This window comes from Corvus hawaiiensis, chromosome 5 (genome assembly GCF_020740725.1).
Source record: "Corvus hawaiiensis isolate bCorHaw1 chromosome 5, bCorHaw1.pri.cur, whole genome shotgun sequence".
NCBI lineage: Eukaryota > Metazoa > Chordata > Aves > Passeriformes > Corvidae > Corvus > Corvus hawaiiensis.
The window spans coordinates 24,531,417-24,558,543 of NC_063217.1; the positions used below are offsets into that span (position 1 = coordinate 24,531,417).

At 39.3% G+C, this 27,127-nt stretch overlaps 1 protein-coding gene across 15 annotated transcripts in view; it reads right to left on the reverse strand.

Annotated features, from left to right (window-relative positions):
* Positions 1 to 27,127, reverse strand: part of APBB2 (amyloid beta precursor protein binding family B member 2) — a 169,610-nt gene that overhangs the window by 54,350 nt on the left and 88,133 nt on the right. For 8 of the 15 annotated variants that reach the window (XM_048302830.1, XM_048302833.1, XM_048302834.1 and 5 more), the window contains 4 exons: positions 15,880 to 16,088; positions 10,846 to 10,908; positions 10,319 to 10,404; positions 10,148 to 10,208 (listed from right to left, as the gene is read on the reverse strand). In XM_048302830.1, the coding sequence (XP_048158787.1) occupies positions 10,148 to 10,208; positions 10,319 to 10,404; positions 10,846 to 10,908; positions 15,880 to 16,088 (419 nt within the window). The remainder of the gene's footprint in view (positions 1 to 10,147; positions 10,209 to 10,318; positions 10,405 to 10,845; positions 10,909 to 15,879; positions 16,089 to 27,127) is intronic. The other 7 variants (XM_048302832.1, XM_048302839.1, XM_048302836.1 and 4 more) reach the window with 3 other exon arrangements.

Here is a 27,127-nt window from a genome sequence, read left to right on the forward strand (position 1 = left end):
CACAGCATCATGGTTCTCTGCCTCCCACCAGTGATACTGACAAGCCAAGAGACAAAGTACTTCCTTTGACCTGAAAGAGCTTTGCTAATGCATTCTCTTTTCTTCTGGAACTAACACGTAGAGGCAAACCAAGCCAAGCTAAAAAACAGAGTGTAGCTCTTCTTCATTGAGAGTCTATCAGCTCAGTAAAACAATCATTCCTAGTAATGCCAGTTTGTTAAGCACCTCTACTTGAGGCTCGCAGACAATTAGTGGCAATTAATAATCATTGGCCTGTCATAATTTCAAAGTAATCCCAATGCCAACTTTTGGCTTATGGTAGTCTGCCTAATTTCTTTTCTCTCTTAGAGAAGGTTTCTGTGCCTGGTCAGGCTGTCTGCTTGCCCCCAGACTCTTTTCAAGAGCTGGCAAAATAAAAGAGGTTTGAAGAAAAACAAAAGAAGTTGATAAATACAGCAGGATGAAAGATACTTAGGAATTGTATACTGTGTTTGGAACACTGCTGTTTGGGACTGGGAAGATCAAAGATACTATCACAAACACTTCATGGCTGAGAGAAGTGAATGAAAAAATGTCACATAAACCATGGTATGTCAATAATCTTGTACTTTTATCTTGACTAGAGACTTCACATTTCCTGCCTGGCTATACAGGACATTGTGCAAAGAAATTGCACAGAGGAAAAAAATCCACCTTATCTCACACTACTCCATGAAAAGACAGGTCAACAAAAATGAAAACACAAGTATCGCTGCTTGGTTTTACAGTTCTGGGGAACCTATGTTCACGTAGTTGCAAATCCAATTAATGTTTCAGGGTTAATGATCTGTAACCTAAGAACCAAACTCATAAATGCTGTCATCTGAACTCTGTATAGAGCTGTAAACCTCTCTTGCAGTGCAGTTCCGATCCAAAACATTGCTTAAAGCTGGGGAACTTTAGGACTGAAGAAATGAACAAACCACGGAGCACACTTTTGCTCTTTGGCATTACAAACCCTTCACCACAGGGCAGGGTTCTGCTCTGCAGCACCTTTTCCAAGAGGAACCCTGGAAGGAGCTTTGGCAGGGACACAGAACTGTGACGAAGTTCTACCCATAAGCAAATGCACACTCTAGCTGTTGTCTCATGCAGTGCTAAGCATGTAGCATTAAAGAGAATAAAAATAAAATAATTGAGAAAAACAAAGCCAATACAATCCCCTGCTAAAAAGAGGACAAGAGATCGAGTGAACATGACTGATGGCAGGGTAGTACTGGAAACTGGATGGATCATAAAGGCATGGCTAGAAAAGATCCCACTATAGGCTGAAAATTAATTAGAACATCAGTTTGAGAACAACAAACTAATGTACATTACAAGACCATGGACAGATTGCTTCTCATATTGCACAGCTGTTGGCAGCCACTATGAACACATCTTCATTAAGAGTATGTTTGCCTTGATGCTTTAAATCCGTGCTACTTATTTCTTCCCTACTTCCAAGCCCACAGGACTTGGGACTTGGTTTTGAGCAGTTTCCCTTTGTTTCCTTTTATATTTTTCCTTTTTAAAGGTTATATCTGCCTGCAGACATACGTAAATCACTACAGTATTTAATAAGGCCTTTTATCACAGACCACTGAGCAGGTTTGTGCCCGAGACACAGCATGTAGGTCACATAATTAACCATTTATTATGCAGCCAAATCTTTGAAATTTCACTTGCATTTTCTTTGACGGTGTGAAAATAAAAAAACCTAGTGCATTATTTTATGCTTTGGAAGATCAAGTATCATAACATATTATCTTTCTATTCTGAGAAGGAAATGAGGAAGAAGTATGTTCCAGTATACTTGTCTGCTACATAGCAAGAAAGATTACATTGATTCCAGATGAAAATATTGGAGAAGATCAAAGATAGACTAACAAGAGAATAGAAAGAACTTAGGCAATTAATGAACAAGCACTTTCATTTAATTGACATGAAGAGACTGCAGTGCATCTACTGTCTCAAAGAAATACTGACAGATGTCACATAAAAGTTCTTAGCTACAAAGAATTCAAAATGCATAATCAAAAACATACTAATAAGACTTTTCAACATTTCCAGCTTCCTGCTGCAGTTCATCTTGTATTATTTAAATTACTGAAAATACACATGAAATAAAAAAATAAGCACAGAAATATTCAGCTCACAACAGAATTCAGAAATCACTAATAAATGCTATTTCAGGCAGATTATTATAAACTAAACTTCCATAGAATTAAATACAGGGGCTTTACAAATACTGTAGAACAACATTTATAATAAATTACTTCTTTAGAGGAGGTCAATATTAAATTTTCTGCTCTCACAGTCCTTTACTCATTCTCCAAGTCACTACAGTCTCATTTTTTCCAGACTTGCAGACTTCAATGTGTAGGATGACAAAAGTCCCTCTCTTGTTTTGAGCTTAATACTTCTGTCTCAGTGGTTCCCCCAGCCTACAGCCAGAGGTCAAATCTGCTCTATCAAGGCAAGAAAATGTTGCATAGCATTGTGCTGGTCCGAGATTTTTTAAAATCCCAATTCATTATTGTGTTTCTGAATCAAGTGAAAATCTAGTCATTTGAGCTAAAAATAGAATGAACACTACTATTCTCTACTAACACCCCTTTCTGAAGAAGAAATTAAAATCACCTTATTCTTTTCTCCAGTCTTCTCAGCAAGAACAGGTTTTCACTGTGGATGCTTTACAGATACCTTGACTTCAGATCCTAAAGGGATGGGTTTATACACTTTGCTTTGAGCTGAGGGTGGTTTGGGCTTCCCCATTTAAGAACAGGCAAACATATTTTTCACTAGAAGCTAATAAAGGATGTTCAAATTCGAGTGTATCTTGCAGAGTAACTGAACTGTTAGGGTAACTCAAGCAGATTTCACTACTCTGCAACACACAAACATGACCCCAACAGACACACACATATGCTTTGTCAGTAGAGACAAGCCCTGCAGGAGTTTACAGAGCATAAAGAATGTGTGCATTCGTTTCTTTAAAACTAATGCTCTGCACTCGTTAACTTTAACCTTAAATGCTGTATTTTCCCCCTGTAGGCTCTTCTTTGGGCTGACAAGATATAAGTGGTTCTAATGCCATCAGCAGTACTTTACTTAGTACTGTGGTGCATAATTTCAAAGGGAATATGCATGACATCCAAATTTTAAAAAAACCCATCAAAACCCACAAACAAACAAAACCCCTGAAGAGCTCCCAACCTTTAAGTGAACCCTTGACCTTACTGAATCACTGGAGAAAAACCTTCCAGCTTCACTAAAGTCAGAATTTTGTCTCTTTAGAAGCAACATTACTACAAGTAATTTGATTTCTGCAGAAGTTATGCTTACAACAGGACCCAAAGTCAATGAAGTTAAATCGCTATTGATCAAGTCCTACTTTTCAAAAAAAGACTCAAATAAGCACAAATCCATAGTCCAGAAATCTTAAGCCCAGGTGGACCTCCCACATTTGAGGACCCATTTACTGTCGCACTGTCTCCTTGGAGGAGATGGAAGCACCATGGAGTCAGCATCTTCAAGCACATGGAATAATGCATAACTGTGCAACATGGCACTATGATGTATGGCACATCTCATGCTTTTCCATCTCTTAAGAGATAAATATTATCCCTTTTCTCTTGGATGAAATGCAGAAAATTTTGACAAGGAAAACTTCTCATTTTTTAAAGTGAAATTTAGAAGTAGAACTAAAAATAAATATACATGCTGGCTAGAGCTATCTAAATATTGCTCTGTCATTCAACACAATGTTCCATTTTAATTGATTTTTAAAAGAACTTCCTCCATAAATGTACCTTTCAGAAAGTCCACAACGGACAAATAACTCACCAAATTTGTATCACGCTGGTTTCAAAATGTGCATGTGCAATATATAACATAAATAAATATACATATTTATATATACATATAAATACAAACAGCACCTTTTTCCATTGAAAATCTATGCCATGAAACGGTAAGCACTGTAACATTTCAAACTAGAACAACCTATTTCACTGAGCTGCCCTACACTGGCAAGCTAATGTAAATAATTGAAGAGAAATACAAAAATATCTGTGAGTTCATTTTGTAACAATACGATGAACAGACATTCAAGAAGCAATTCACAAGCAACAGGCCAATCTAAAGCTGAAGCTGACAGAGGCTACATAGATTGTTTCAGAGGTGGAATGGTCAGTCTCAAGCGGGGAATATGATGGGTTGCAAGCTGTGATTACCTCTGCACTGTGTTAGCAGAGATGCTGGTGAGCTGACAGCAGACCAGACCTCTGCTGGTGGGAGGTCTGCCAGCAATATCAGCCCAGGCTGCGCTAAACTGGGAGGTGCTTGCTGACAGAATCCATTGGTCTGCAGAACAGCCACAGAAACTTTTTGCCTGTGGCACATGAGTATGATGAACTGCTGCTTCTCCCAGTTTCTATCCATTCCTGAGGGTTCCTTCATCGATTACACACAAAATACTGCTGGACCACGAAAAGTTTACTGTGTTGCACCATAAAACAGTGAAGAAATTGTGATTAAAAACTATAAAAAATAAGCAACATTAAAATATTAAAAAGTGAAGATTCTTATAATAATAAAAAAAATTGCTTAGCGCAGCAGCCTGGGGTTTTTTGTATTCTACTGAACCACCACAATTTATTAAATGGCTGTGTACAGCAAGATGCTGTACACAAACTCCAGCCAAGAAAAACTGGACTGGGCACTTCCATGAGAAAAGTACTGAAGATGATACTGGCACTTTGACCTAGTGAAGCAATAGCAACTGCCACCACTGGAAGAAACAGCATCATTTAAAAAAAGAATTAAAATAGGTATATTCATGTTTTCTCAAACACAGCCAGCACTTCCCGGTAGAGAAGCTACAATTTTAAGAGCACTGTTTCCCTTTGGAAATGGTGTCCCATGCCTCAGAGGCTACAGCAGTGCATTGGGTGTTCCACAGTTGCAATTTCAGAGGCAAGGCTGCCTCCAGTGCTGCCTCACCTGACTGAGCCAGGCAAAGCAACCAGGGAAGCTGCCTCCCCACAAGGACAGTGGTCACTGGCATGCACCTAAACTGCCGACAAAACCTGGCATTCATGGCAAGGGTAGGAATTGTTCCAAGGGCAAAGCATGACCCACACAGCTCCCATCTGCATCATTCAACCTCCTGTAATTCACTTGGCATCTGTCTTACTACCCCAACAATGATTCTGGTCAACACACCTGTGGCAGACAAAGCCACTGTCAATACTGGAACTTTACAGGCCATGAAGATACTCTGTTTTGATTTGAAACAGAGGTGTTCCTATGTTTTATCTTCTCTTTCCCAATCCTGCAGAAATCTCACAGCCCATACGCTGTACATTTTGTACAGTGTATCTTAGTAAAGAAAATCCTGATAATGCCTCCAAACTCAAGATGTAATTCTTGCATTGCAAACTTGGAAACTATGGTAAATTTTCAAGCATTTTCCATTCTCTTTCACATGAGGAATAGCTTTGCGATGTGTTTTTCTAAGGAAGACTATAAGTAAAAATCTCTCCTCTACATCCCTCCTACTGTTTAGGCACTCCTGTCCTGATCCTGCATGTTAGGTTCACAGCTAATTAGATCCCAGAGATATATGGGATTCCTAGGAGTGAAAGACGTGTAATATTTTGGAGGATCTCAATTATAATCTTGAATGGCTTGAGAAATTAAGCTACATTATCCCAGATATTTATACTTTACATATAATACAACAAAAAAACCATACTGTAACTCTGTGTGCCCTTACAAAGTAAATCCACGAGATTTGGGAAAATGCTACATCCTCCTCTGCCCTGAACTCATCTTCATATTTGATTAAACAAGACTCCATTTAGGAACATGGTGGAAGCAAATATCCTCTAGATGGAAATCTGTATTATGATGTACATCACACCCTGACATTAGCATTTTTTACCTAATGACACAACAGATGTTAATAATAACATCATTCACAGAGATAAAGAACAAGCAAACACATTGTCTGAAAGGTCTAATGAGCAACATGAAAAAAACGATTTAAAAAAAATAAATCATTGAGGATATATATTTTAGTGCTTTAGTTGGCTATTTCTAAATCTGCTTTTGAAGCAGACCATTTTTAAGCACCTGCATCATTTACCTGCATCATATCTATAGATGGGAGGGTGCCTTCATGCTGCTAATGGCAAACAGCCAAATTCAGAAACAACAAACCAGTTTAGAAACAGCCATCCCCATCACTCACCACTGCTACCCAGGAGCTGCAAAGGTGGAATGGCAAATTACACCTGAATCAGTTGGTCAGTAAGACTAGTCAAGGCAGATAACCCCCCCACAAAAACCAGAATCTTGAAATTAATACATGGGATTATATATTGTGGTTCCCTTGTAAGAGTAAAGGAATGGGTACAAGATTTTCTTCTAGTGCTATTTCCTGGGGAATGAAAACGAAAGATTGTTTTGAAAGAAACAAAGTCCTAATCCAAAAAACAAGCCAAAATACAATTTTGGCAGAAAAATTGTTGAAGATACCCTATTTCTCTTTTAGATTTAATCTACTTTTGTAAAGAGACTTAAGATGGAATAAACTCCTCAAATTTAATTAATTGAAATTAATTTAATTGAGGCTTTCTGCAGCATTTCATGAGTTCATGAGAAGACTGTAATGCAGCCTGAGGTGGACTGCTGGGAAATGCTGAATACTCCCTGCTGGCACCAAGAATTTTAGAAGCTACTCTGACTGTAAGAAAAGATTATGTACTTCTTTTCAGTGAAACGAATCCTTTCTTGGGATTGCTGGACATGGCAAAAGCTCCTCTCAGGTTAAGTCTTCTCTTGGATCAGAAATCAGATTCATGTCCAGCCCCAAGGATACATGCTGATCTTGTGTCTAGGCAGGGTATTTGCTTCTGGAAAAGACCAGAAAGAAGCAACTATACAATGCCTCCAAAATACATATACCTGCTTCCATAGTAAGAAAAGCAGCCAAGATATGGATATTAAATCTTTGGGGGCACATAATATTTTGTAAAATTATTTTGATAGTTCTATTTACAGGCCACTTTCACAACAGCCACAAGTCAAGTTGCCAAAGGCCAACTGGTTAAACTCTAAAGCCTGGCTAATCCATAGGAATTCATCACCAACTCACTTTCCATGTCTCCAGCTGTGTTTTCATTCACCTACAGGTGAATCACTAAATATAAATATCTGCTATGAGCATCTCCTGATGCTCTCTCTCGGAAATAGTCTCATTCTCTTCCTTTGAGATCCAGAGCATTTATTGGTTTCTAACGTAGAAAACAGTCTTTTGGAGTAAATGCCTAGTACTTCCACAGGTTTAAATACATTCTGCCCATTCTTAGATAATTCTATATAGCTGAAACTACTCTAAAATGGTGAGAAGGCTGGAAAAGTGAAGCTTTGCTGAGCAGACTAATGTGGACAGGGAATTTGAAAATCCATGCTTGAAGAGAAAAGGAGAGAATAAAGGCATGTCCAAATGTCAGGCCAAACAGGCCAATCTGGAAAAGGTTTTGGAGAAAATGAGTCACATGGGCTTTCCATTTTCCATCTACTCCTAGGGACAATGACAGGTGTCCCAGAAGGTTCCATTTCTCTGTACGGCCATAAGGAAAAAATTTAGCACCTTCCTATGTTTTTACATAGGGATGTTGTATTTTATAACAATGAAAAAAAAGACAACTCAGAAGAATTTACAGTCTGGGACTGGTAAAAGCATCTTTTGCCTTCCTTGAAACACAATTAGGAAGGCACACATTGCTCTATAAATTAACCAGGAAGGTTACGATCTGTCTCCTGGGAAGCACCAATTCAAAACTCATTTCTAGTTGTGCATGTTTCACATGCAGAATTAGGATCCTCATCAAGCGCAATGAGCCATCTCTTCAAGAAATTTCTACCAAAATAAATTGCTGAAATCAAGAAGCTGGATGTAGTAACTCTCCTCTTTCCATTTCTCCTTTATGACCTTCTGCAGACAACCTAACCAAGACACCACAGATACGAAACTATGAACTGCATCTTCAGCACATGATACATAGAGAAACATTTGTTCTTTACTGACAGTTGTGAATGCTTAAATGTGTTGCTGTATAAGTCACTTTTCTTACAAAAATTACATGAATTATACTACATGCTTTTACCAAAACAAGCATTTCTGTAGTGCTTCAATCTTTGCAGAACTTGACACTCAGGAAGACAACTACTACAGCTTTCCACAAGGTGGCACGGTTCCCTTTGCTGAAATACAGCATTAAACGTGCCATAGAGAAGCTGTTTTCTTCCACAAATGTACTGGTCAATGTCATAAATAGGTTTAAAATCTCTAACATACCTCTAAAAAAGTTCATTTTACCAAATTCTTCCAATAGATAGTTTAATGAGTTAAAGAAAGCTTCCTTCTCTTACGATGAAATGAAAAAATATCAGGGCTTGCTGCCACAGAAAAGCAAGCTTCAATCAAAGATAGTTAAGGCACATAATATGGCAGGGGAGAGCCTAAAGGGCTAAAAATATCTGATTTTTCCAAGTCATCAGTTTCAAATCCTATCAAACTTCTTTCAGTCTCTCAATATTTGGGGTAAAATGGACTAGCAAGGAGTCCACCTAGCCCAACTCCTTCCCATCCATGTGAGAAATAAAGATCCCAGAGCATTTTCCACAGGTGAAGATTATCCCTGCTGTTTCTGGACCACTTCCCATTCCTGTGACATATGGCCATATTTGGGGCAGAGGCAGATGCAGTGAACAGCTCTGCCCCCAGCCTCTCCTGCTGCATATCAACATCAGCACTGCTGAGCTTCACCTGCAGGACCCCACATATGGTAAATTCCTGCCCCTGCACAGCATCTGCACTGGGCAGAAATCAGGTAAGGTGCTTTGACTCAAGTGATTTTAAAAAAGTCAAAAACATGTCTAGTTTCTCGTCTATTTCTTGTCTTGCTCCTCTCAATCACTTCTGTGAATGTTTTAGTGCTCAGTTTTGGTTACCCATTTAAGCATTATCAGCATAGTTTTGCCTGAACTGGAAAAACAGGACTAGTTGTGATAGACATTTCACACACACCAGATAGGTACCTGTTCCATGAACACTGAAGTTTAAACAGCAAATGAGACAGGGAAGGGAGATCATGACACAAATTATTTGTCCACAAAACTACTGCCATGGTCCTCCATGCCGGAAGGACTCAAAAAATACTCAGTGCAAATCACCTGGTAAAGTCATAGATATATCAAAATGCTGCCTCCCTACAAAGCTTTCCATACTATAAGGTTCATCATGAAAGGAACACCTCTGTCATTCTCAGGACTGGAACCTAATGCTCCTTACTGTTTCAACTCCATTTACTGTGCTCAGAATTTAGTGCTTGTCACTGTAATGAACACAGCTGAAACCCTTGCTTTGAAACTACCAGCAGGCCAAGCAAAGTACAACTATTTACATCTGATTCAAACATCACAAGCCAAATAATCAAGATGACAAAGAAAATTAAATGCCCTGATCAGTCTGTTTTCTCTCTTAAAATATATCATTAATGCTATTAAAATTATCAACTCTGTTACACACATAATTGTTACTGGAAATAAGTAGTTTCTGATCCTGTCAGCTGCTGCAGCTGTATGGCACAGCCAAAACACTTATTTAAACCTACTTGTTAGTAGCTGTGAGCTGAAGCAGACACACAAAAAAGGAAGAGTACTTTAAAAAGGGACAAACTTGAAATAAAGAGCAAATTCTGTCACTGAATGCCCCCAGAAGCCATCCGGGCATAAAAAAAACCAGAGCCCTGTCTCACACAGACACTCAGTTGTGCAAGAAGACAGTTATTACAGTTGGACAGTAGAATCTTGAGCTCTAAAATCCAATTTCCCGGCTTATGTGATTTTAAAATAAGTCACACTTTCCTCACCCAACTGAATGAAGCTTTAAATCTGCAACTTCCTTTGATGGAATTTGTCTTGCATGGTCAATACCCATTGTGTCAAGAGGAGGGGTACACTTAATTTCAAGGAGACATTCTGCACCTTGCAAGTTTATGCTTACAACTGCTAGATTTTTAATTGTTATACTGTTGTGGATCTTCATACAGACCTTGGATTCTGGATCACTGTTGATGCTACAAGAATCATCATCATCAGATTGTGGACCATTTCTGTGACATAAAAAAAAAAAGGACAAAATCAGTCTTAAAATCATATGAAAATTACAGCACAACACAAAACAGAGCTGGTCATTCCACTGAGACTTGTGAAGTCATTGTACCTGAGCTTCAAAGAGGCATAGCGTAATGTTGCTCCTTCAAACTCTTTCAGACTTGGGTCTGGGTTCACAGTGGCTGCATGCAGGTCCTAGAGACAGAGGCAGTGCTATCAGTATAGTTTTAATACTATTATAATAGTATTAAGTACACCATCATGTTAATTCTTATCTCAAAGGGAAATTAAATCCTCCCTGCAAAGAAGCGATAGTGTTTCTGGCTGAAGTTGAAAAGAGGCATGCATATATATATATATATATATATTTCTCAAGCTGCATTTCATTCAGTGCAGGCATCTTATTTGTTACATCATGGCAGTTGCTCTGCTAGTTTAGATTGAATCCATTCCAAGTGGAAAGATCAGAAAAGGCAACATGTTTGTGAGCTAGACATCCCTAGCAGTACCCCCAGTCACTTCGGCCTATGTTATGAATGACATTCATGGAAAAATAAAAGGGGAAAAAACAGCCACTGCCATGCAAAAACCAAGGGTAATAGTAGTAAAGGTTCTAAAATCTGACAATATACTTGCCTTCCAAATGTCACTATTAATCTTTCCCCCATTCAGTACAGCAAAATCACTCCATGGCTGTTTCTAGACACATAATTATTCACACAGGAAGAAGCACATTGATTAAAAAAAAAAAAAAAAAAGAAAAAAAGAAAAAGAAAAAAAAACACAAGACACTGTTGTTAGCATTGATATTTACAGGATGGGTTAGGAAACAGATCACCTCAAACTTCAACTACTTACTCCTCTATACCATGGCATTTGGAGGAAAGGAGAGAGAAGACATGCCTCTAACAGTTACTTACCAAAACAAATGATTGAAACAAGGAAAGTTAATATAAATTAGGAACAGACAATGAAATTACTCTTTAACTATGATCTTAAAAGCAAGCAAAATGAATTTGAATATGAATGTTGGCCACAGCTGCTACAGTCTTTGATAAACAGCAATTAAGGGGAAACATTAGGATTTCCTAATGGCACTTTTGTTAAAAGACGCTAACAGTACTGGAACTAGAAATACTGAAACACAAAAAATATATACAAGGATAAGATACATACAAGGTAAAAATCAATTATTTCTAGAGAGAAAGCACAAGAAAAGGGCAAGGAAGGGAAGGAGAATTAGTACGGAGTGCAGAGATTTCTTGCTGAAAAAGTAGTTTTGAAGTCTAGCAGCTTTTTTAAAAAACAACCCCAAACCAAACAAAGCACCCACCCTCTCATTCTCCATTCAAGTTTCTCAAAAATTTTCAGAGGTGTTCACTGGTACAATCAAGCAAGCACCACTGTGTTTAGCTTTTGAGGTTCAGGCTTTTCTGTAAAGCTTGAGAGGAACAACTGATGCTGGAGTACATCTGTCCTCTGTCTCACCAGGAAAGAATTCCCACTGTCCTCAACAAAAGCCAGGAGATTTGATTGCTGGGAGACCTCTTTATAGCTTCACCAAGTCAAGAATTCCTGAAATTAATTCCCCTTTCAAGATGAGCTCAGCTGGGCAGTCCAGCTCAGCCCCAAGGTGAAGTGGTACCCACTAATACGGCCCAATGCATTCATCTGCAGGGTGGACTTCTCACCCTGGAAGCATTCTCAATATATCCCCACTGGAGCAATTATTTTGTGAGAAGCAACTCCCAGGAGTAACCCTTTCCTAACATGCCTTTGAATTAATTGAGTTGTTACCTTTTCCTACCAAGCTCCTTCTCTTTAATTATTAGCTGCTAGTGGTTATGTTACCTACAGAAGAACTTCTAGAGGTGATCAAGGCCTGGGATGAGTTAGGCTATAAGAAGACACAACTACCATCACCAAATTCTGCTATGATCTCAAAGAAGGTCTTATTGAAACTTAAACACTACAGCTTTTTCTCTGCACAGGGAAGTGGGAGAGGCAGCAAAATTTCTAAAATTTGGAAGAGAATGTTACAAAAGACAAGGATTCAAAAAGGAAGTAATTTGACAACACACAAGAGGAGACTGATCTAAAACTAAGTCAAATTTAAACAGCTGTGCAAAACCAAAATACATTTTCATGCTTTTGAGGGGGAGGAAGGGAAGGAATGTTACAGGTTATTCATATTTAGCATTTATTAGCATTTTTGTTAAATCAGCAGGATTTTCGCATAATGCTTAACCCATAATTGCTTTGGATTGAAATTGATTTATTATCTTGTGAAAGAAAAATTGCCTTGCAGCGTGTGTAAAAGTATGACATTTTCACATTAGTTTCCTTTTAAAAACACTTTTTGCCATTTCTATGCATTACAGCATCATTCCTCCCTACCCATTTTTTAAAATTCTCTGTTCAACAGTAGTAAATGTTTTTCTTCATGCTAAATATCCAGAGTAAGCTACAACATAAAAATGGCTGACTTGATCTGTTCTTTGTTGACTGCCCTCAGCTGTGAGCCACATTCTACCAAACAAAGCAAAGCTTCTGTGTATTACATCATTTAAGAGACAGGGACACAATAAAATAAAATGAAAAAAAAAGGAGGAAACAAGACAAAGGGTAAAAAGGTTTTACTCTGGGGGGAAAAAAGGTGTTTCTAAATGTTTGTTTGACAAACTCAAAACCTGAAAGAGCCCAAATAAACTCATTTCAAGACTGGCACATGATGCTTCACAGACAAATATGACTTAGATAAAGTATTTTTATGGACTCACAGAAGCTGCTGGTTCAGATACGAAATGCTACCCATGCCAATCCTCAATCCTAGATTATAGTATTTCATCTGCCTAAAACATGTATATCCCCCAGCCTTTTCAGAATGAAGCAATACAAATCCAGCATGGGGGAATGAGCTGAACCAGCCCTCTCAAAACACATTATCTTGAAGCACAGGCTTCAACCAATGAGGGAAGCAGCAGTACACAGCTCACACATGGGTCCAGCTTGGAGGGAGAAGCTCTTCACCACAAGTGACACTGCCCATGGTAGTGCTGGGATAAAGGCATTTGGGAGTCCCTATTCTAGACTGAATTCCAAATCTTCTGTGAAGTGTCAGATTGACCTTATCACAGACACCCATATTACTCTTTCCCAGGGAGGGAAAGAAGGAGCACTTGGGTATGCAGCAGAGCAGTGAACAGGAATCAAAACAAGTATTGCCTGCCAGTGACTTGGAGATGATACAGTGCTGGCACATACCAATTGCAGAGAGACTAAAAACCAAAAATTCATGATAGCTGACACTGTCAAAATTATTTCATTATCTACCCCTATCTCTTAAACACACACTATGACTTACTTATCTCTTACTGCTGCTCTGCACTGGGGTTCTGCTCAGAACCAGCTGAATCACAAAGGATTCTTCATCCAGTTCCTTTTAATAAAGCTTGGCATCTGTGGTTTTGAGAAATGCAAGGCTTTTCCTAACAGTTCCCACTATAACTCCAGCTATGCCTGTTCATTGTAGCTGTTTCAGTATTTGGAAGTGGACAAAATCCTGAGCCCAATTCATGCTCCTGTTTTGAACTCCAGTACAGTAAGTCTGCCGGTACTGTATTGGAATGCTATCTTAATAACCACTGAGTCAAAAAGCCAGTACGGCTTCAATAACTCTAAGATGCTTATCAATGACTGCAGAAACCTACAAAAAGCAAGTTCTTTTGCCTATACCTCCAACTAAAAAAACTACATGATATCATACTAACACAAATTTTGGGGATGTGCTTATTTTCTGTATCACCCTTTACAGCACACTATATGGTCTTGGTGCTGCCATAGAAACATCTATGCATAAATCTTTGCTGGAACAAATTCCTTGCTGAATTAGAACTGCCACATCAAAACTTAGATGAGCCTACTATGTACTCACATACATGTATGTCTTGCTTAATACACCTATACTGCATTAAAATCTATGTTATTGTACTTCATGCATTTTGTACTCTCATGCTGCTGCTGAGAATTAATGATTATTATTTATAAACACAAACTATATTTCATTTAAAGCAAACAGAATTGTGAAAGGTTAAAAATACACCTAATACATTACCAGCAGGTCTGAAATATTAATTGTGAAGACATTTTAAACAGAAGTAGAAAAATATTTCAAATGAAAATACGCCATTTTTCCTCTGCAGTTTACCAACCATACTGATTTCTGTGTTTATGTGAAAACCATCTATAACTTCTATATAACCATCTATTACTAATAAAAACCCCATTCTCTACACTCTAGAGTAAGAAAAGTAATAATGGTAAAGTTATATCCTTCACATGTACATTACAGGAATTTATCCTAGAAGCATGTGCAGCACTTTACATTCAGCATTTCTGAATTTTTTCTTGTTTTCTACCAGAATAACAGTTATAGTAACAGTTACAGCTCTTTCTCCATGAATCCTCTCAGAAATTACTTCCAGCATGCCTGGTGAACAGTATGAGAGCTTGACTGATGTGTTAACTGAAATGTTGTGGTCAAGTTTGCAGACCTTATGAGTAGCATTTATGAACATGTGGGAACAACCTTTCTAAAATAATGAACAAGATTATACATATTGAAGCCTATACAGGATAAAAGTTTCAGGATCAAGATGGTAATACACACTTGAATGTCCTTAACTCCTCTTAACTTCCATGTAAGTTAGTTTGGTGCATACATGAACAAAATCAAGAACACAAAAAATGTTCTCTCTAAATGAATTAAAACCCAAAAAACTAAACCCCTAAAGATTGCCTGATCCAAAACTCAGAACCAGTACAAAGACCTCCCCTGACAGAGCTGTGGACATTTTTCTGAAAATTCAGTATAAAAATAATTTAAAACCAACCTTATTTTATATTAGTAGTTAATTCCACAGAAGTCTTCCCAGCATACTAAAACAAAGTGATTGTATTTTTTGAAGCATACTCTTCTTTATAACAATTGATTTTATTTTTCTACTTACATGACACCAAACAAACCCTAAGATTGTGCCTGAAAGCATTATCTTAAAAGGCAGTACCATGTACTGCTCTTTCAGCACATGTGGAGGACAGAGTGTATCTCTTTCTGTTTCTAGTTAAAACCTGACTGCAACACTGAGAGTCGTTGGTACTGGCAGGGTGTACAGAGGCTTACACTTGAGAACACTTCATGTTTATTCAATAGAAACTACCCTGTAAAGGAACTAGTGTCTCAAATGAAGGCTCATATGTCTATTGTGATACTCCTACCAAATGAACCAAGAAGAAAGAAGATGCAAACAGAGTCCAACCAAAAGTCTGCTATCATGTGCAAAAATTTTATGTATCCTGTATCCATATAACACAGCAATGCTTCAGCGTATGCTACAGAACTGCCAAAGTTTCACACTCATCAGGAACTGCCTGTCTAATTTTTCTGAGACATGGTTGATGTCATCTAACACATCCAAAGTTTAGGGTGTTTGATCAGGCACAGCCATTAAAAATGAACATAGAGAACAGATACTTACGACATATTATCAACAAGTAGCTACACTTTGGGACATATCAGGCCAGTTTAGCTAGCAGCTAAACCTGCAAGTTCAAAGAGTTATTTCAATTTTCCTTACAGTATGTAGCCCACAAGAAGACACAGTAGGTTACCTCAGTTTCTGGAGTAGGAGATGGAGTAATGGAACCAAGAGATCCTTTTCGTGAGCCCTGGAGATCTGTTGGGATGGACAGAGGGCGTTGCCATTGAGTTGTTCCTGTTGGTATGTGCCAGTAATAGATCCCAGCAATGTCATTTATTTTTTTCCAACCAGGTGGTAAGTCTGGGTCTGTCTGAAATGAATGATCACTCCATATATCTGCTGAGAACAGGGAGAAAAAAAAAAAGTCACACAAAGACACAAACAGTTTTTCCATGGGTCTGCACAGCTGGTATTGCTGTGGTACAGTTCCTGTGTAAATGACCATCAGAAAAACATACCAAATTATTGAGGCTCAATGTAACACAACAGTGGACAACAGGTGAATAACCTGTTGTTATACTGCTGCTCTTTAAGCCCTTTTTGAAATTAAAAGTTCCTTGTTAGTCTATCCTTCAAGCCTTCTACCAGGTGTTTTATCATGGTTGCTTTTTTCTGAGTCTCTCTCATTTCTGCTACCCATATTTACGCACACACATACAGACAGGCACACAAATGTCATGACAACTTAAAATAATTCTTACACTCTGAGATACAAACTAGTCTATTTCTTCCCCAGAGCCACTTAAGAAGTTCTTAAATTACTGATTTACCACTTGAGGACTATTCTAAGCAAGTTCTGCAGAAGAAATGCTAGACAATATCATTAAACTCAAATTTAATAAAAAGCCTCACCTATGGCCCAATATCTGAAATCAGCAACATTCCCATAACCAGTTCCAGAAGTTCACAAATATTCTAAACACCTGCTTCTAAATGTCCCCTGTTGTGGCCTCTATGGCATTCGAGTACGTAGTTCCTGACTCCAAGGTCTTACACATTTTAAAGCCTATTCATCTTCAACCTTGACCATGTTTGTTTTCCAACTGAATAAATCAACTGCACTCTTCTCAACCACATAAAAGGCAAATAAACACAAAACACTTTTCTCAATTTGGCCACATCATGCAAGAAGTAATGTGATTAAACATCTAAACATCACAATGTTATCATATATCTAATATCTAATGTGAAGTAATGTGATCAAATATCTAATCATCACAATGCGTGGCAACATCTGCAAGTCCAGTTTAAGTTTAAAGTTCAGGCACAGCTTCTGTCCTCATTATACATACATGTGGATGTATACACAGCTACTCAAATACACAGTCAGGAGAGTGTTATGCTATGGTTGCATTAAACTACTAGTTTCAAACTAATCAACCAAAGACACAGAGGAACCAATGTCCTGTTATTTATTGTTGCAATGACATTCAGTACCAGAAAAGCCTAAACAGGAATTACTTTGAAGTAAAAGCAGACAAAACTCACAGCAGAAATAAAATTGTTAACCCAGAGACTTAAACCAAAAACATTTCTGCAACAATTAGTTAAAAGAAAAGAAATTATCTCATATGTGAACAAACAGTTGGAAGGAAATAATGTAAAATATCTCGGATAAGAAAATACCACCTAGCTGAGTAATACTAATTTATTTTGAAAACTTATCCATTAGCAAAAATGAATACACCAAAATATGCTTGCATATGCTGAGAAATAAAAAAGGAATTGTATTTGTTTTCAATTAACATAGCTCAGGAATTTCAAAGAGCAGCATTTCCCACACAAAACGACTGTGATTGATGTCTGTGTGCAGGTACTCCTCACGCAAAGGGACTGGCCTCAGACCATCTAATAAGCACAGCTGAACAGGACAGCACCGGAGGGCATGTGTTCATCCTGCGACACCAGTGTCCTGGGTTGCAGTGTATTCTATTACCATCCTCATGAGCTGTTGAGATCAGGTGGGGCAGTGTTTCCTTGCCTCCTCCCCCCAGACTATCTTGCTGTTAATTGCCCATCATTGTCCTGCCACATGACTCAGAGATAACTCCCTCTGGACTATCTTCTGTTAATGAGCCTAATCAACACTTTGCCTCATGACTCATTACCCCATTGTGAGATGCTCCACCCAGAGGGAGGAACCAAGCATCCCATCGTGGATATAATCTGAGACTCTGAACACCAGAGTGAACCCTTTTTCACTGGATTTCCAGAGGACAGGAGCTACATGGCCACCACTGGACTTTCTGAGGAAGAGCAGACCCTTTTACTACAGGATCACTGCTTCAGAGGACTGCAGCCACCATTCTACCAGACTGCTACCACCACCCTGCCTAACTGGGACTCAGGTTGTATCTTGACTCCGTCAGTTTGAACCAGTGTTTTCTTTCAGTTTTTTTTTCCTTTTCTTTAATTTCCCCATTAAATTGTTACTCTGACTTGGTGTCTCCCACTGGTTTGTTTTTCAAACTAGTACACGCCAGGCCTCGTGTTTGCTATGCAAACCTACTTGAAAAAAACCCCAACCATATGTGTGTCCCAGCTCGTGCTGCAGAATGGGAGACTGTGGGGATAACCTTTTCACAGGCTGTGGTTTCCTACTAGCATGAACTGGAAAGCCTCCCTAGTGCACTGACTGTTCTAACAGATGAAAGCAGTCACCTCGTGCAAGCCGAGTGTGCAAGCCAAAGGTAATGCGGCATCACAAGAGATACCAGCCCAAGAAAGATAATAAAATAAGCATCAACATACAAAATCGAACAAGACAGATGAATGCACTTGAGGCATCACAGACCTACTACAGGACATAAGTGGCTTTACTTTATTTGAATGTGGAATTACTGGTGGCAAAATAATTTACCTCTGAATTTGAATGACCCCATTCAATGGCATGACATTTCAAAACATGTAGTTTTGTTGTGCAGCTGCTAGGTGTTATCTCCACTTCCAAGAGAACTTGGTGGTGATGATAAGCAACGTGTGGGGACAGAGACCAGAGTTGGTGTCTCTCTGCCTAGTTCCTTGTGCATGAGGGAAACTGGTTTACTGAAGGCCAAGCAAACTTCCTTCCTGAAGAAAACACTCTTAAGTAAGGCAACAGGTCTAATGCAATAAATTTTGTATTGAACTGGGAGAGGTACTTGGAAAAACAGACATGTATTTTGCACATGCATGTCTTCTTCAGGTGAAAACAAATCCCACCAATCATCATGGATGGGGGACTAATTTATGGACAAAAAGAGTACTCTTGAGCAAGAGGAAATGCAGGCACAAAGGGCTTCAGTTTGGCAGCATACATGATTTCAAAACAGAGACTGTAAAAATGCTGTACAGAGTTATCAGAGTGCTGGAAGTTCTGTACCTGGGAGGTGCAGTACAGTAAGAGCATCTGTGCCACAGGACAATTTTAACTGTTATTTCACAAGTTAAAACCATATTTTTGAAAAACTGGGAGACAGCCACAAGGTAGAGTCATACTAAGACAGAAAATACATTCAGGGAAATCTGAGAGGTATCGTTGCATCATTCAAAGGACACATGCTTTGCTTTTCCAGGGATTCATTTCAACAGAGGGATCTCATTTTGTCTCCTTGTAAGAAGTAGCAGCAGATGTGAGTGCACAGCCTCTGGCTAATGCAAATGCAGCTCTGCTGGAGTTAGTGGAAGCACTACACTTTCAGTCAGTCTTTCTAGCTTAAGGAGGGCTTATTTCACTGTGTGGTAAGCAGAATGCCCAAGTGAGACTGCTTGTCTGCAAGGCTCAACAATACTTGCAAACACTTGATCTACACTATCTAAGTAGGTTAAGTAATAAAATACCCACACTGTACAGAGATAAAAATGAGATATCTCTTTTTTGTTTTGTACTTGTAGCTTAGTTATCTCAATTCTTATGATGGTTTTGTAACAATTTTTCTTCTGTTAGGATCCTCTGAAGGAAAGGGACACCATCCCAAGACCGGATTTGATCCAGACTGTGATTGCCTATCACCATCTCAAAAGTATACTTTTGCAGTAAAAAAATTAACTGAAAAGGAGTGTTCATTGTCCAGGCTGGAAGCATGATGGTACAAACAGGAACACTTCCAGTGTTTTCCAAATCTAAAAACATAATCTGGCCAATAAGAAATCTATAAAGTCACTTCTGAATCTCTGGTGCTCCCATTGCTCACATTCCAGGAGTGGAGGCACAATATAAATGAAGGAATTCAAACTGAAAAGCACCTTGTTTGTAATAAGAGATCTGCATCAAAGCTTCCTATGTCAAAAATTGCAGAGACTGGGATAGCAACAGTATCCAACAACATGTTGTCCTAGTGTTTGGGCACCAATGGGAAATCACTAGCTTCATATCTGATGTCTGTCTTCATTGCTGGGCTGAAGCATAATCAAGAGCTGGCCCACCATATCACACATGTATTACAGATGCTATCCTTCTGAGCAGCTGAGGGGAAGCACAAAAAGGAACTGGGAAGACAGGAGGATAAAAAGGTTTCAACAAAAGGAAAGAGGCGGGAAAAGTACTGTTTTCTTTTCTGAAGTTCCAAAATCTTGAAATGAAAATGTTTTACTTCTGTCTTCTGCATTTAAATAAAAGCAAAACTAAAGGAAAAGAAAGCCACAGAAACTTACGCTTTTTGAAGAGATGCCAAGGACTTCAGCAGATCCAGGATTTCATCCTAAGGGAAGCATATTTCCCCCCACCCTATAGGCACACTAAAGATCAAGGCAGGCGCTGAAGGGAGAGGAAGACTTTGTATTAACGACTGAGGGCAAACGAAATTCAAGGAGCACTCTCCATTCAATAGCACAATAGAAAGAACATAAGCCTTGTGTATTTTTATCCCATCTATTTCCAGCAGTGGGCTCAATGTGCAAGCTTAAATTGTTTGGTTTTAACGAAAAGAAGCCTCTAAAGATAACATCTCCTCACTGTGCATGCACTACAGCAAAATCAACAGCTTCACCTATTCCCATGATTCACACCAATGATGGCCAGCAGGCAGCCTTGCCTAAGCACCACTGCAAGAAGCATGAATGCTATCTCAGAGACAATGCAGCAAAAATACGAGTCAATAGGTTGAGTAATTATAAATCAGACACATCTGTCTAATTTGGGGAATGTTATTCAACAAGGAGTGATAATCAGCCAGAAGATGCTCGTTTGTCACCATCTTTGCTCACAGCATGTAACTGGTTGTCAAGACAACCCTGTCATGCTCCTCACCGAATTGCTGAACCAGCCATCACTCACATGCACTTGGGGAGAGGAAGCTTCTCTAACACTTTCCAGGAAAACATGCTGAAATGTGGGATTTACAGGCATACATGTAACCAGACTCTATCTGTGCCAAAATGATTTGCTGTTTTGATCAACTGTAAAATCAACCATAGTCAGAAAAGACTGAATTTGTAAAAATCCTAAGGAAGCGTGGAATGAATCTCCTGTACTATTTTTATTTTTCATGAGATGTGATCTTTGTCTGGCTGTATAAATGTTACTACAAGCATAAGAAGCATTCAAGCAGAGATGACTAATCTTAAGGAAAAGAGAGGAAAGCAGATTTGTCAACATTCAGGAAAAAAACCCAAAAACCGCAACTAAACACACTTGTTTTGCTGTCTTACCTTCTTCTCCTTTTCAATGACCAAAGCCCAAGCTGTTGATAAAAGGACCACAGTACTATACAATTACCAAAGAAAACAAGGGCAAGTGTTTCAGCAGAGGGACTCTGAAGAACTCTTGATGACAGCCCTGGATGAGGGCTATGGATGATACTAGCTGTCCTGCTTAAATGGGAGAATTTTTGGGCTCTCCAAGTTGTCTGCTCAGGGGCCACACAGTCTGAGGTCCAGAGGTGAAGCCATGAGAAACCAGCACCACAGCTTGCGTTTAGAGGAGTTGATATTAACAGCAGCAACAGTAGGAAAAAGTACTGCAGTAAGACAGAGAGGAAAGGTCTATATATTCTTTCCTGGAAAATGGGCAAAAAACTGGTAAACACAAGAAGACTAGCCTGTTCACCAACTAAAAACACCTATCCACAAAACAAGCAGACTCTGGTAAAGTAAGTAAGGAAGACTTGGAGGTGACCTGAACTGCTGTCTCAAGGGAGCTGTTGTGGTGACAGACGGACCAGGAAGAAGCCAACCTCTGTCCCATCTGGAGGAGGGTGGCTGTTTAGCCAGGTGGAGCAGTGGTGACAACATGAAATTACAGACTGAGCAAAAGCTGATGAATTGCTACCTGAGAATGCTGTACTGGAGACACATCCTATGGCTTGTCCACAAACTCTATTTTGTGATGAGATCTCAATCTCCTTATTAGGATGCTGATGGACATTAGCAGAGCTGGGCAACTAAGAAGATATACTGAGTCTGGTTGGAATTGGGTTAATTGTTTTTCTTAGCAGCCTGTAAGGTACTGGACATTACATCTGTGACCAGAACAAGTGCTGGAAACGTACCAGTGGTTTAGTTATTGCTGAGCAGTGCTTGCATAGGGCCGAGATCATCTGTGTTCTCAGCCTCAAGCAAACTGGCTAGGAACTGGCCTGCTAGTACTAGTGTTTGCATCACTTTTTTATATAAGATTATTTCTTTCTTCACTTAGTAAGTTTTCATTATTGTGAGTCATGACTTCTTCTCACTTTTGCTCTTCCAGTTCTCTTCCCCATCCCACTAGTGGGAGGAAGAAACCACCACAGAATTCAAAGCATATTAGCCAACCTCATATCCAGGAAAAAATAAGCAGGTACCATCTAGGGTGGAATGAAAAAGAGTCCCAAACAAGTGAGGGCAGCATATAAATGAATGCCCTTTCCACCAATTTGGTGCTTAAATGAGATGCTATCTGAACAAAGTGCACCAATACCTTAGAGGATTTCTACCAGTTAATTTCCAAAGCAGTCAGAATAATTTGCTATTGTTCTAGCGAGTGATCTACTGCTTATAAATACATTTTGCATAACACAGAATGACAGAATGGGTGGGGTTGGATGGAATTTCTGGAGATCATCTCATCCAACCCCCCTGCAAAAGCAGGTACATCTAAAGCAGGTTACACAGAATTGCATCCAGGTGGGTTTTGAATGTCTCCAGAGAAGCAGACTCCACAACCTCTCTGGGCAGCCTGCTCCAGTGCTCTCACCCTCACAGTAAAGAATACAACCAGTATAAGTGGGTTTCTAGCTTATTCGAAATGCTAGTTCTCTATTCCTTCCACTAGATGGCAAAAGCTTTTACTTAAAGAGGAGTCCAAAACACAGCAGACTGTATACCTCTAATTTGGTCTAAATCCACTGTGATCATGTGTTGTGTGATTGTGACCCAAAGGATGTCCTCACTGTGAAGGACTCTGAGCAGCAAATAATTCATTAAGAGCAGTATTTTCATTATCATCATTAGAAAATTCCTAAAAATGTTATTGCAAGTTAACTTTCAGGGCTAAACCAGTGCAGCAGCAATCTGCATCTGCTTTTCTGATTTTTTTTTCTTGCATAGTATCTCCTCTTCCCATGCCTTTCCCCACAGACAGAAGAACTGCAGCATATGATCTCCTGTTCTAGGTTCATAACGTATTTAACTACTCCGTCTTGTTTCAGAAGCAGGGTTTTGTTTGGTCTAAAGAGGAAGAATTAAATGACCACCCCACCAAAGGACTGCTAGACTCACAGTGTCGCACCGGCAGGGACACAGCACACCACGGGAAAACAAATGTGCATATGCATGGAGTCCAGCCTTCCTTCCCTTCACAAAATTTATCTGTCACAACAGCAGCCAAGCATTTCCTAGAAAACCTGGGAAAATCACATTGATAGCAGCTCTGGATTTATGTATTTCTCTCTTAAAGAGTCTGATTCTCCTGTCTCCTCAAAGTGAATCGGTATGCTAGTGTCAAACCATCCACAGAACAAACCATTAATTTTGAGCAATGAACAAATATAGTCTGGAATTTTCACACTAAACAGAAAGATTCAGTCTGTAATACTGACCCAAAAAGCAGTTAAACACAGATGTCCTTCTGCCTTCAAAGACAATGGATGCCTGCAGAGCAGGAGAGGATGTTGTGCCAATGTCTGGCATATGGCAGTAGGGTCACCTCAACAGCTTCAACTCCCCACAAAGGAAGTCCTGCACCACAGTGCTTTACTTACAACTAACACTCTTGTTTGACAAGCTTCAAACATTAGAGTTCAACATCTCCCAACCTGTAACTCTCCATTTTACTGGGACTGGCTGTAGACACAAGTGGTTCCCATCTCCCTTACACTTTCTGCTAGTAGCTAGTGCTACTTAACTTGACACAAGCCATGAAAGACAGAGGAACAGATCTTAATCCCTCCAATACACTTGCCATCAATCCCTGGTACTAAAGAATGGCAACAAGGTTGGACTCCACACTTTTAATCCCATTTTTTTGAACCGAGAGATAGCTTTCTATCCACTCTATTCTATTGCTATTGTATCCTCAATAGTTTAAATTGAGGGTTGGTGATGTCAGTGAGTGCCTCTTTAATCCAAATGACATGAGTAGTAAGACAGAGTATGGAAGAAAGAATCTGACTAGCAGTCACCATTTTTTCTTTTCCATTTTAGAAAAGGAACTACATAAAAAATACTTGCATTAAAAGTCAGGTATTGGGCAAAGGTAATTTTTTCATCTAAAATACAATGAGGCCTACTGACTTCAGGAGTCAATGTAGAGAAAGGAAGGACTGCACTTCTCTGGAGAATACCCTGCATAAATATTGATATAGTCTGAAATTTTAGGGATGTACTCATTAATGTTTTTGTGCATATGACTGGCTAATTAAAAGCCAGTCAAGCTGCCCAATGGCACAGACATACAATTCAATTGGTGGCTTGACTAAAGCTGCTTTTCTTTGACAGCTTCATTTAGAGAACTGTGCAAATGCATTAGAAAAACCTTTTCCTGAATTTAATGATTCAGTGAAAACAGAACATAAAATTGAATTACAATCTGAGTTACTATCTGAAATTAAATGTTTTACTTCACAAAAAAAAGCAAAGTTTGCAAGAACAGTCATTTCTCCTCTCATATGCAAGCTCTGTGCATCCTTTGGCTCACACAGTGCAGCAGATGCTCTAGGATGCCATGAAAATGACTGCTTTATCTTCACACCAATCTTGTGAGGCAGGAGAGAGCAAGCCCTGTGTTAAACAAAGCCAGGGAGGGGTAGGAGGAGAGGTCTGAGATGCATTCAGTAACTCTCCTGGAGTCATGCCCAGACTCCAGGTACTCCCTGGGATCTGTGCAGGCTCCCTGCACGCAAGCACCAGACAATCACACACGGTGCACAGAGATCAGCCACTGCACTCCAGTGCGTCTACACATCAGAGTCCTCCCTTCAATCCTACAGTATGGACTGCTCTTTCTAATATGGCAAAACTTGGTCAACTAAGTACTAGCAGTAAAAGCTGGAATGTGACTTTTAACAATCTATATAATGGATCAGTTTGCCACTTTAAAGCTGTAGTGAAATGTGCATTAGAGAGCAAACTGAAGGCTCCTGTTTGTTTCCAACATAGAAGCTGAAGACCTACTATTTCCCCATCTCTAAATTAATTTCATGTTGCTACAGTACTGAAGGGATGGGAGAATTTGTTATGGTAAAATCCATTCTGTTAGAGCTGCATATGCATGAAGCTTTGCACAAGCCTAGGAAGCAGCACACTGGCCCCATGGCCGGTGTGCAGAGAGAGGCACTAAGGGAGAAGCGTGGGCACCACAGGCAGCTCCAGCCCATGCTGAGGCCTTGTAAGATGGTGAACTCAAGCTTCACCTCCCAGCCTTCAAACTTGGAGACTTTTTATAAAAAAAAAGCCAACAACCAAACAACTTTAACCTTTTCAAAAGTAATTTTGCTTCAGTTGAAGTAAGCCTTTTCAGCACAATGCATAGAGCCATACATGAAGTGCAGTGTACAGCATCTACAAAGGGAAGGCTCTGTGAGCGGGGGCTTCTGACAGCAGATGGAAGCACCAGGGGAGCTGGCTGTGCCTCACCTGCCGTGGAGAGGGAAGCGCGCTGACAGCACACAGGGGGGTCTCTCACAGACAGCCCTGCAGTTTATTCAAGTATTTCACATCACTACATTGGTATATCGATTTGTGATTAAATCTTTAGTCATACTGTCCAAATACCTTCTGGTATTAAGAAATCTCAAAGATGTTAATCATCTTTGAAAGCATCCATCTAGCATTAGAAATATCACTATTTTCATTCTCATATCTACTTCATGGCACTCCAGCACTAAAATTCTATATTTTTCACAGAGTGGATTCATATATGTAATTGAAGCTAAACTTAAAAATCTGCATTTAAGGAGATACAAAAGGTATCTCTGATATTAGCAGTAGCAAGAATTAGAAGAAAATTCAGAAAAAATAACTTTGGGCCAGATCTTCCTGGGAAGTCTACATTAGCAAACAGTAGCCAGGAACAAACCCAAGACACAGCAACTTGAGTCCTATGCCAGACAGCATTTGAAAGAGAAAAATGAAGGGATTAATTTTAAAATTCTACAGAACCACAACACAATTTCACTTGCAATTAGCACTACATTAATTCAAAGCCCATTAACAAAACGGATGCTTTGAAAATGAGGATAAACTTCCCTTAAAGATGCATACACCCAGAACACAACTTGAGAAGTTTTCTTTATTGTGAACCCTGAGATAGAATATCCCTGAACACAAACATTCTGCTTGGTAAGAATAAAAGCATGCCAAAGCACAGGAAATCAACAGACAAAATCTCCAGCGTATGATAAACCACAAGCCACTGAGCTCTGTAAGCACTGGGGAAAAGACCTTCTGGTATAAAGAAATCTCAAAGATGTTTGTCACCACAAACAGCTGATTGTCATCACATGTTGTCACAAACAGTAAAACGAGATGCACAAGCAACAGAATGATCCTTTCCCCAGCTGAAAACAGTAGCTAATCTTTGGTGGAAACCTTACAATTTGTGGACATGCCAGAGGACTGCAGGTGGTCTTGGAAAGATGGAAAACCAGTCATGTAGGATGAGAAGAGTGCTCTTTCTGGATTTCTATTCACCTTTGTTGCTGTGCAAAAACAAAAGACCACAGATAGATCCTACAGGATTAGGATACACATAGTTTCAAGAGCTGTTTTTCAATGTACAACCTTCACCTTTCAGTTTTCTTCTACAGACAAAGATGCCCATCTCCTCTTTTTTATCAATTTCTTAGAAGTTCCTTCACTGTTACTCTTCTGCTACTTCAAATCCTCATATACAACAGCAGATAATTAATTACCTTTTGCCACTCTGGAAGAATCAAGGTCACCAAGTTTTTTGAAGTCAGCATTTTAGTACTCACTGGCAGTTG